Source organism: Drosophila biarmipes, chromosome 2L, assembly GCF_025231255.1.
Source record: "Drosophila biarmipes strain raj3 chromosome 2L, RU_DBia_V1.1, whole genome shotgun sequence".
Taxonomy (NCBI): domain Eukaryota; kingdom Metazoa; phylum Arthropoda; class Insecta; order Diptera; family Drosophilidae; genus Drosophila; species Drosophila biarmipes.
Genome location: NC_066612.1, coordinates 21,539,693 through 21,552,055, shown reverse-complemented (window position 1 = coordinate 21,552,055; position 12,363 = coordinate 21,539,693). Strand labels below are relative to the sequence as shown.

The 12,363-nt window shown below is 40.2% G+C and overlaps 1 protein-coding gene across 9 annotated transcripts in view; it reads left to right on the top strand.

The window, feature by feature from the left end:
- Positions 1 to 12,363, top strand: part of LOC108033596 (protein bunched, class 1/class 3/D/E isoforms) — a 94,188-nt gene that overhangs the window by 68,860 nt on the left and 12,965 nt on the right. For all 9 annotated transcript variants that reach the window (XM_044093923.2, XM_050884862.1, XM_044093922.2 and 6 more), the window contains one exon: positions 4,105 to 4,156. In XM_044093923.2, coding sequence (XP_043949858.1) covers positions 4,105 to 4,156 — 52 coding nt within the window. The remainder of the gene's footprint in view (positions 1 to 4,104; positions 4,157 to 12,363) is intronic.

Below are 12,363 nucleotides of genomic sequence, written 5' to 3'. Positions count from 1 at the left end.
GCAACAATGAACCGGTCTTGGTACTGGACCACTTGAGTTAACTTTTTTAACTCTCTTTCAACGGTTTTTCAACCGCCAACGCTGGCCTTTTAAACCCTTTTTGCGTTTCTATATATAGACATTTATGAATTTTCAATTTTATTTGGGTCAGGGTCAAAATATTCACCTCTACATTACTCTCTTTCCTGCAAAATGATCCTTTTTCGTTGTTAAAGGGGCCGCTTTGAATAAGAATATATTTCAAAGCATATGGCATTGCGATGTTTCTTAATTATTAGCAAACAGATGGCTTATTTGCTTCCTCCGTAAACTTTGCTTTGAATTCATTTCCCGTTTTCCGATCGTTTATTGTTCCTATTTTGCTGAGCAGTTTTTACGATGTGTTTTGTTTTCGTCCGCCAACTTCCTGGAGTCGTAAACTGGGTGTCATCGTTCCCGGCTCTTGAGACCCTCAAATGCAAATAAACACTTCACAAAATGCCATGCCAGAGTGACGGGAAATCATTCACCGGATTCAGAATCGCGAAGATGGCATGAATATGTATGCCAAGTTCTCTTTTAGCTTACATCAGCCATCGCCTGACAACCATTTCGATATCTGTTTTTGCTTTGCATTGTTCGATTTTGCGGAGTCAGCGGAGAGCATTTGCTGGGCGAGCGATTTGTATTTTTAGGGAGAACCGCCGAATCGGCATCCGCAAGTTTGAAATTTCGGAAATGCGCCAAACAGTTCATGTCGTGTGAATCCCACAAAAGTTGTCGCCGGGGCTCGATATTTTGAATGAAAATAGACGGGGAGAAAATGCCAAAGAGCAGCGACATTCGCCAAGGGATTAGCCTGGCACTTGGCCAGAGTTTCATTCACAGATAAGGCGCTTACTCGGATTGATTCGATTGGGTTCGAAACGGCTCATTGGCGGCCTGTAATTTGACTTTTTCAATTGGCAGTCGAAACCAGAAAAAGTGGACCGTCGGTGAAAATGGTGCAACTCAACATACAGACTTCGATACAATAATGATATTCAATTATTCTTAGTTAGTTAGTTTAATACATTGGATACTTCAATTCAAAAATATTTCAGTAAAGGAAGATTTCAGTTTCAATTTAATTTTAATATTTTTGTCAGTAGAGAATAATTATTCTTCTTTTAAAAATCGAAAATTCAGCAAGATTTAAAATTTCAATAAACAAAATAAGCTTTTTTTCATCTGCTTTGCATTAATTTGTTTTCGTGTTTTCTACGTTTTATTGACATATTTGGGCAACATACAACTTTTGCTCACGAGACCTTATAAATAATCCCCAACTAAAACTCAACATAAAACACAGGCTATAAGACTCAGCATGCCGTATGCCGAATAAATAAATAATCTTTAAATTAGCACAAAAGGCAGAAGTGAAAAAGTAAACAAACAAATGACATCACTGATATTTTTGCGAGCGTTCGAAGGCGGCGGTTGAACCTTAATAAACTTTGCACTTTTCTCCATCCGCTTACTTCTCCCTCTTCGATTTTTGGGTGCTTTTGAATAATGAAATTCATAAATTGTGGTGGCTTTGAGTGTTGCCCGTCGCGTGATTTTGTGCTTCTTTCGCCACTCGTCTAATATTTTTTCCTTTGCCTGTGCCAGCTTTTCCCTATTTTTGCTTGTCTGTACTCCCGGCTTGGCCGTGTCTAATATTATTTTTCTTACTACATGCTGATAACGCACGAAGAGATTACAACAAAGCAGAGCAATCGCGTTACTAATGCTGATGATGCTGCCACCAGCTGTGCTTGACTACTAATGCCGCAGTCCTTAGAGAGTAGTTCAAACTATCAACTTAGCTTCTAAAAATGCAAAAACTTTAACTTGCGTATATAATAACTCTTGTTTGATTATATTAAACAGCGTAATTATTAATTTATTTAAATAAACACCTTTGGGGTCCAATTTAGACTTAATTAAAAGTAATAAAGTCCGGTAACGAGAACAGTATGGTTGTCTCAGTTGAACCGAATCCTATTTATAATTTATACTCCCGTTCACCTCAAAATAACTGAGTGTGTTATTGGTTCAAACTGCTCTCCACTTTATTATCGAATGAATTAAAATTAATGGGCATGCGAACAGCGACATTTCGCCTAAAAACTCCGCGTGGCCAGCCAACAACTACAGCAGTAGAGGCGCCATTGACCGGTGTCCGAAATGACATTGGCGAATAAATGTGGTTTTATTTTATTTTTCTGGCTTTTGTTTGTGCCCACAGCCCGAAGAAAGAGAACAAAAGTCACGGCATGAGTTGAGTCATTGCACCCGCTCGTCGTCTGGATGCAAAGGCGAGACTTCTACTTTTTACTTTTTTCGCGCCTTGTTTTTCCCAGGCCGGGCGAGATGATATAGAAAGTCGTAAACTAAGTTCCCTTGACTCCTCCGCCTTCTCCGGCAGGTTAAGAAACTCTCCGCCATTCGTCCTTGTCGACTGACTCAGGGGGTAAATCAAAAGTTTTCCCCCTCTGTTTTCGAAAGCGAAACTCTCGTCATTCAGCTCTGCGATTGCTGCCCCTCATCTCGTTCTTTATTGCCCAAACCGACTTCCACTGACTTAATTATTTTGCACGCCGCAGAGGCATTCCCTTCATCCGAAATGATAATAATCCATTTCATTTAAATGAAAGGCATTTCAGCAAAGGCATCCACAGCACGGTGTGATAATCATAAAAGTGCATTTTTATTATTGTGGTATTTTACTCATATTTTGCTCAAACTGGAATTAAAAATATAATCTGTTGAAAAATGGAGACGAATAATGTAAACAGGAAAGTTGTATATGTAATCACACACAAATTAAAATTTGTTCTTCGCTTTACTTGAAATGTACTAATACAGTATATATATTTTGATCTTTTGTGTATAGCCGATCTGGTTAAAATATGTTTTCACTTATTTTTAAGCGTATAAAATAATGTAATTTATTAGTCTTGAAAAACTTGGTGAAAGCCATTTACTATAAATTAATTGCGCAACCCCTATGTGGGCAACCTAAATGAATTGCTCCCAAATGACTCACGACTCCATTATTTCACATAAGTGTAACTATCCCTAGCCATCTAATTCGATGACACAGCACTCCACATTATCATGCCATTTCTATAATTAGAAATTATTGCGTATGGCAATTACTTTTGAAGCAAAATCGAATTCACTTCGTTTGATATGATAGGAAAGGCAGAACAGAAAAAGATATAAATAAGAAAGACATGAACCTACGGAAAAGCGTTGATAATTGCTGAATTTTTAGTACAATTATACTTTGGACACTGAACCGTTTTAGATTTGCCCATTTTTCTTAGCACCTCTAAAATAATTTTGATTACCCTGAAGGGAAGGCCTAAAAAAAATTAAGATCAGTATTTTATTGAGGACGGAAACCAAAAATTAGTTTTTGTTTTGTTTTACAAGAATTTTATGAAATAACTTAGACTGTAAAATTGGTTTGCTTTTTCAATTTTACCCTCGGAGTTTTATAATTGTTTGTCAATCGATTTGTCAATAATTTGCTCTTTTGCCTGCACTCAGCAATTACGGAAATATGCCAAGCTGTTGTTGATTGATAAAATCGTGGGGAACGGGGAAAACCCGACTCGGTTGCATAAAATGCATTATATCGGATTTAAATTCAATTAAAAAGTCTGAACACATTTCAGACCATTCATCTTTCACTTTGGTCTTATGACAATTTAATTGCTCCTTTGGCATTGCAATTAGATGGGGAGATTTGCGTTTTATTCGGAGTTCGTTTTTTTCGCGAAGTCGAGGAAGTTTTATTGTCAGATTGACCTCAATTTGCGGCTGTCATCAGCAAGGTCAGATCGCCAAAAATAACTTCCATTCGAAGGTCTTCAGCCCAAGTTTTAGGCATTCAAAAAGGCAAATAAAAAATAGGTATTTGATTTGTTTTTAATTGAGAGCTTTGATGAGACTGCTTGGATGATGATAGGGGTATTTAGATGTTGAAAAAGGTGAAGCTACTATTTGCAAATATTTAAATACAGTGTGAAACAATCCAAATACTTTATATTTTTATAAACGAGTACTTAACTATTCACTTCTTTATTTCAGTGCATCTGGAACAAGTGCAGTTGCGATTGATAACAAAATCGAACAGGCAATGGTAAGTTCAATTCAATTAAATTTATAATTGTTTTATCTCAAATATTTATAAATTCGACCGTCAACTCATAAATAAAACACAAAAGGCACAAAAAATTGCGAGCGCCAGTTGATAAGAAGTCGTAAAAAACACGAAGCCGTTAATCTTTATAATGGGAATCAATGGCTACAACAGTTCTTATCAGGCAAAAAAAGGAATAATCGGGAAAGACGTCATGAACTGAGCCAAAGCGTTTTTGAACTTTTGACCGTGAAAACAGTCGTTCATTTTAAAGACAAATGATGCGTACTCTTGATGGTCCGTTCCCAGTCTCGATTAGGCAAGGTCTCAAGTCTCAGCAATCCATAAATAGCTGCCAGAAGTACAAAAAGCCCACCGAAGAGATGTTCGAGTGGGGCACCATGCTCACAAAAAATGATACAATTCAATCAAGTGGTCCTCCTTCATTCTCGGCCTGGGACGAGCATGAAGAACGAATTTAGTTCAATTGAATTGAATTTGCTTTGTACATACTGAGTTGGCATGCATTTCAATGGAGGATTCTATATTTAGGTGCAATTAAAAGACAGTACACAAGACTCTCAAACAATGAACAGTCCCAAGAAGATGACAATTGGTTTTCAGTCTTTCAATGAACTGAAATGAACTGTGGCCAGAGTTATGAATGGAAAACTATTGACATTCATGGTTTACAGCTAAACAAAAAGAACAATCGAGTTGGTCTTAAGAGTGGCAATCTAATCGAGCTTGTAATCGGTATTGCAATCAGCCAAAATAAAAGTTTCAACGACTTTAGCTATTGGTTTGTTACTCACAGTCAGGCATGTTGCCAACTTTTATTTTGCAGATTTACTATCGGAGATCGATTAGGCATTATCTGCGTGTTAGAACCATTTGAAATGTATTTCTTAAAGGTATTGATTTAAGAACCGTTCACCTAAATACTGTTTGTAAAAACCACAATTCTAAAAAGTGAATACTTTTCCGCGGGCTGCGGGTAATCTCGATTTATTCATCTCAATAAATCATCACGACTGCGTACTTTTACTGTCCAAGTAACGGAGCTAATAGAAAATTCCAAGCGGAACTTGATGACACATTTTGCGTTGTGACCACTGGCTGCTGCATGTGGTTCGATTTTGCCTCATTTAAAGTCAATCAACTTTTCCTTTTCCACGAAATCCAATTGAGAGACAGTGTCTGCGCCTCTGTTGCAGTTGCAACTTGCCACCCATAATGGTCATTTGGGTCAACTGAATGGCTCTCCCCACTTTCTTTGGGCCGACGCGCTTCTTTCGATTCTCTTCTTTTCTTCTCTTTTTAAATTCCTTTCTGTCCATCTAGAAACGTTTTCCCTCTTTTTTCACTTTGTGAAAGTATTTTCCCCAAGCGTAGGCGATTTTCCTTGCATTTGCACAACACCCTCTCAGGCCTGCGTCTGAACTTGTGCGTTTAAATCTGTTGTTGCATTTGACCTTGGTGGCGAAAGAAATAAAATAAAATTTTATACGAGACTTTGGGGCTGATGTTTTTATGAGCTCCCTTCCCGGCGACGCTTATCAGGCTTTTGTTTTGTTTACAAAATGGCAGACTGTTTTTTCTGCTTATCTCACAACCGCCAGCAAATGCCACACTTCAAATATGCCATAAATTGTTTGCCAATTCAAGAGCAAATAAAGCCAGAAATGTAAGGAATATAAGAATACAGCGATATGGTGTTTGCTTGAGATAATTATTGAAATTACTCAACGCAATCATTGGAATGAAATTGGCTTTGTGACACATTGCTAGGCAAATCTTACTGAAAGAAGGTTTATTTTTACTAACATGATCCATTTCGGACACTCAGGACGTGATGGTCCGATACACTTTTCGCCAGGTGTAGCCCCAATTTGATTCGGGAAAGTTCTCTAACCGCAGGCAGATGTCGCATATCATTCACATTTTAGGACACTTCCCATTTCTCGCTCTGCCTTCATATGCATACTACGCATAGTATTTAAGCTCATTCCGTTCGGTTCAGTTGTCACGTAGTGGACATGAGCACACAGATAGCGGATTACGGACTGCGGATTCTGCGGATTCTGCGGATTGTGGCGTATTCCTTGGCTGACTCAGAAAGAAGAGGTGACTTTTTAGCCATTTGCTGCCTACGCCCCACAAAGGCGCGTCAGAAAGTGTAATTTATTTGCAGCAGTCTCGTTGCGACAGTCTTTTCCTGCTTTACAAATGCAAAGTACGTAAGAATTAAAAACGAGACGGAAGTGTTTTGCTTCCTTAAACAATCGTTTTTGTTGTTGATTTTCCTTTTATCACTTATCAATCAAGGCAAGTGACGTCACGGATTTACGGTCTTTTGCGTATTTCTTGGTTTCTTTGGCCCGCCTTATATGGAAGTCAATTCAGATGGTGATAAGTCCCAGAACAGGCGATTGCAGTTCTATGAAGCACAATCTCTAGCCCATATAGTCTATAGGGAATACTTGACAGCCACGCTCCAATTTCTGCGCTAATCATTCGCCGCCAATCAAAGAAGAAAACAAGTTTTCCTCAAATAGAAACAAACCTATCATAAGACTTAGCGCCAATGATTAAGTGTTTCTTTTCGTACCCGGTCTAGTGATAAGGTATTTAGGTTATAATAATATTTAATAATTGATTTGAACTGGCGCAAAACAATAAAAGCATAGGAATGTATTACACTTATCAGCTGCAAACGCTTGAGTAGATTCTACTCAAGGTAAGATGTAAGCAAAACCTTGGTGGGTTATTGTCTGAGGTATTTTGAAGGTTTAACTGTAAGATCATTTTCTCTGTACAAATATATAGCCCAATAAAACGCCAAAGCTGCGTTCGATTCTTCGTAATTCGGAAATCAGAGCCAAATTTCCTAACCAATCTAAGCGATCACAGAAAGTGCTGTGAAAAACAACAAGATAACGATGATAAGTTGATTTGCTAAGACAACTTAATGACTTAATGACATTTGTGAAGCTTTATTCCGCCCAATGTGCGGATCGAATGGCTTGACTCTCGTCGAGCCCCTGGCTGGCTGGCTTTATTCTTCAACTTTAGTGAAAAACAAAATGCAGAACTCATAAACAAGACCATAAAAAGCATGACAGATAAGATAAAAATAGAGTGAAACACATTGGCCTGGTCGGGTTGTGCTGGGTTTTTACCACTCGATTGGTTCGGGCTCTCATATTTGTGCAAGTGTGGGGAGTTTCAGCCAAAGCGAAGTGGGAAAACAAGCCTTAAGAATTATTAACACTAAATAATTTACTTTTCCACGACAGCCAGACATCAGGCGATAAGAACAGCAGACAATCGGACGGTTAGGGGAAAACAGCGATATCTGTTGATTGCGTAACATAGGCTCAGGAATTGCCAGAAAGGCATCCACGGGATGGGTAAACAGCGGCCGAGTCTGGTTCCAGGTTCCAGGTTCCAGGTTGTAGGCTGTTTACCTCTGGTAACAAAAGCGTGTTCTGGCCACGTGCCTGCGGAGGTCTTTCCCTGATCTCTTACATGATGGACCCATGAGCTGGAATCACAGTTGTCCGAGACAATACATTTACTGTCCCGTCCAAGTATCCATAACCAATGCTCAAGTAGGTACAAGTTATCATTATCCGTCTCTGGCTGTATCATGATCTACAGCCCAGTCGGGCTAATTGCACTGACAATGCGCAGCACCGCAATTTTTAAACAATTGACGTCAGAAATCGATACAGCGTTGTGGGTCGGTCAGTCAGTTAGTCGGTCGGTCGTTGTTTTCTGAGCCCAAACCGTTCGGGCTAATTAGACGTGGCACTACAGCAAAGGCTCCCGCTGAGTCGCCGTTGGCGCTGCGTGTCTATCGGGCGATCTAGTCTGGTCTGCAGTTTATTACTACGCTTCTGGCGATGGACCCGTGACGTGAGGCAGTGCAAAAAAACCATCGAATCAAGAAAATTAGAAAATCGATCCTGAGAAAAGCACTACATGCTCTCAATATTTCGATGCTTACATTTTGAATTAAATAAGTAGGGTAAGAGCTGTCTAAGCTTCAAGATACGTTTGATATTAATGGATAGTTATCGTGGGGCTATTTAAGAAGTAGGGTAAGAGCTGTCTAAACCTAAAGATTCGTTTGATATTAATCGATAGTTATCGTGTGGCTATCGAAACTTTTGTGAACTTAACAAAAACTTTGAAAAATGCCACTAACTGTTGCATCACTCCTACTACAACACATTAAATGCCTTGCACTGGACTTTGTAACAGCCACCGTGCTGACGTCACCTATTGAATCTCAAATTGCGTCACAACGTGCAGTATCACAATGCCCGGATGATGATCTCTGCGCTATTGTAATGCATAATACATGCGGACACGTCTTACACGAATGCCCCCAGAAGAGGGTTCTTCAGAAGTCTGGGAAATATGATTCTGGCTCTTGTTTTTCATTGCCCCCTCCGTCGAGGTCGCCGTCTATCAATTCACGCGAAGTGCAAGAACGAGAATCGGTGAGAAGTAAGGCAAAAGCAGCAGCACAAAGAAAGGTAGTAGGGCAATGAGCTAGGTTTTCCCGAACGGCGATGAGCTCACCCCCCACCTCCCACTCCACCAGAAGCGACCCCTAATGACTCACAAATGCCACCATTTAGCGGGAAAATTTCACTGCAATTAGGGTTCATGCGAGCAAAGTTCTCCGAATCGAACTTTGGGTTGCGACAACCTTCAAGGCTGAATCCGTGGGTGTTTTGCAATTGGGTGTGAAGTTCGGGTTTTGTATGAGAGTTGTTGTTTGCAACGCGAGCCTTGTTGTGCTAGGTTGAAACGTGTTTCGTCTCTGGTCGCCTGCCCGCCCCTTCTAAAATCCGAGCTTAACACTCTCGACCGAACCAGACGTTCAACATTTTATTTATTTTTTTGATTTTTTGTTTCTCGCAGCCAGACGAGATAGCCTTTAGTTTAAGTTGCAATTGTCGTTCGAGCTGCTCGCTTTTTGTTTGTACGTGCATTGCAGGTCCAAAAGTGGGTCAGTTTTATCGCCAATACATGCCTGTATGCCAATATTCATATACATGTGTAGACCCGATGCAGTTGATTTTTGCTTATGCTGGCTTGCTGTTGCCAAGCGCTCTCAATTTTCATTAAACACAAATGCAAAATGCGACCAACTTCGGTCTGCGGTCGTTACTGGACAAAGTGCTCTGTGAGTGTCTGAGAGTCGCGACGGATTTAACTCGAAGTTTGATAAGCAAGACTGCTTCGTATTCCCTGACTGTGTTTAACAAGACATCGGCAACTTCGACTTTCAGTTGCAACCTCACATAGTCCGCCTTGGACACTTCAAATCGCACTAGGAGAGATAAAGCCAATAATCATTAGGGAATTGTGCTTTATCTGCACTTTGGGGAATCGGCTTTTGTCTGTGCACTTGAAAAGCTTATCGAGGAAATTCAAATTCCCCAAGGCCCGAAAGGTGAAGTGGACTATCGGTCCAAATTTTTTAATTATTGCAAAATATCTGGGAATTAGATTACTAAAGGGCGTGAGTGTTTATCCATCCAAATTAAATAAATTTTATTTTTATTTCAAGTATTAGCATACAATTAGTCAACAGTTGGCCTGCCAAAACATTTTCCTCAATATCAAAATTAATTAGACATCATCGCCGCATCCCAAGGCATAATAAATTTGGTCGGATGCTGTTTTCATCCATCTCTCTGCTTTGGCAGCCAGTTTCCTGTCTGCTTTAATGCGGAACTTAAAAACCACAATAAAAATGCCCAACGCTTGCCAAAAACATTTTCTAATTCACAACACTTTGACTTTCAACCAGGTATTGAGTGGCTTGTATTTTTCTCTTGGCAGTGTTAAATGTTAAACGAGTTTTGTGAACGTCACAAACTGGTTTGGCATGGGGGTAAAATAAAACGAAGTAAATTAAAAGCATTAGGCGCTGTCGTTCGATTCGAGCGTTTTGTCTTCGGTTAACCCCCCAGTCTGGCACGCCGTTGTGATAAATGCGGCTTAGACGAATTGACCTTTGTGCCATTTACGCTGAACTCTGGCCGACGTCTTCCGTCTCTGTTCGCTACTCACAACCGGAGAGAAGAATCATTAAAAGCGATTTAAAATGCAGGAAGCAGAGCTCAATGTATTCTTAATCGCTTTTAATTTGCAAACATGTGCGCTGATGATAAATCAGGCAAAACAAAAGGTAATCAAAAGCGAACAAAAAGTGAGAACAAGATAAACCCTGAGAAGTGTTTTTCAACTTTAGCTGTGGGCAGCAGCCTCTGCCCCAGACCTTCCTGCCCTCTCTGACCTTAGGAGTCTTCGCCAAACTAGATCTAAACTTTGTTGTTTGTGGGAGGTGTGTCGAAAAAGGAAAAAGAGGCGTGCCCAACCGAAACGATTTCTCCCCTCGGGTAAACAATTATTTTTTTGGCCCATGGCCTGTGTGCCACTTTGCACAGCAACTGAATATGTCAATCAGCTGTCCACCTGTCGCACACAACTGTACTTGACAAGCACTAAAGTTTTTCGATTTTTGCCCATTTTTCGATTCTCCAATTGTGTTGCCAGGCGAAAAGCAACTCGGCAAATTATTCATTCACGCAAAATTGTCTAAAACCAAAATGAAAATATTGGGAAAATGACAAAAACAGTTGCTGACCCAATTATATATTTTTGCCATTCGAGAAAGCTCCAAAACATCGCACAAAAATTAACTAAAAACGCTATAAATAAACGCGAGTTTATATTTTTGCTAAAGCTTTTATCTCTTGCAGTTATGCCTGCCTGCATATATATTTAAGGTAATTTATTATGGTTAAATTGATGGCAGCAATTTGTCTGGTTCAGGGTCCGATTTGCGGATTGCTGTCGGGCTTTGGCGGCACTTGCTTTCTAATTGGGTTAGTGACATCACAGTGAGGGAGCTAAAACCAGTTTGGCAGAGTTTAAGTTGTTCAATTGCGGGTTGTTGATAGATGTGCCAATGAATTCGGCCGGGGAAATAAAATGTTTAACGATCTCAGATAAGCTTCAGGTTTGCTCGGAGTCAAGGATGGCCAACTTTACTCTTGGTTTTGAAATGGGGAGGCACAATTGTAGTTTAATTTCAAGTTTTGTATCTCTTTGAAATACAACCCCACTTCTACAGTAGCAAAATCCGTAATATAACAAATATGTAAGGAAGAACTTGGGGAAACCCCTGTTTATTTCTCCTTAATATTAAATGAGATCATTAGTCATTAACAATTTGACTACCGCGGTATAATCAGGCCAATTAAGTTTCCATTTTAAAATATTTTCAAGTGCATTGCTGACATAAATTGATTGTAAGAGGCAGCGCCATCGACTGACTTAAATACATGCGTTAATCGATTTCAGTTGAGGTGCGACTCGTGTTGGTTTTGGCTGCTCGGTTTCGGGGACCCGTTTGACAACTTACTGCGAATGATCTGAACTGGACCCAGCTGATCGCAGGTCCCAGCTGAGACGAGAAAATCAGAAACGCGCTGCGTGTGCGTGGCGTGCGCGTTGGCAGTTGGCAGTTGGCCGAGACACACCTACCTGCCTTACCTGCGAGTCCGCCGGACCTATACACATGGTTTAAATTTGGCCATGATCGAACACCAACGCGAAACGCGTTTGGCCGAGACTCGGCGATCTCGCTCTTTCTCCCGACGTTAAGCTTAAAAAAGATTTTGCAACTGATGATTAATGTGTGCGTTGGTTTGCTTGTTCACTCCCCGCCTTTGTCTTTGGCTTTATTTTTGGGCCTTTTGCATTTTAATTGACACCAATATGTCATTTGAAACAACGCGAAGCGAACTGGCAACTCGAGGCCCCGCAGAAAGTTTATTCCGACCTAAGCATTTCTATTTTCTTATGGCCGGCCCGTCTCTCCGAGCGCTACGAAAACAAAACGCCAATAAATATATCAAGAGACGGGTGGGAGTTTATATCTGTGTGCTCAGGCCCCCTCACAAAACTGCGGCGACTTTGGCTTCCGCATTATAACTCAACTAAAGGCCTATTGAGAAACATTTGTCTGGCCAAGAATCGCGGGGAAAATTCCGTTTTGGAAATTCCTTATGAAAGAACAAGTGTTAATTTACTTGGGAAGCACTGATATCTAAGCGATTATTAAGAATAATTAAGTTTCATTTATGATATCGACTCTTCAATAAATGTATTTATTC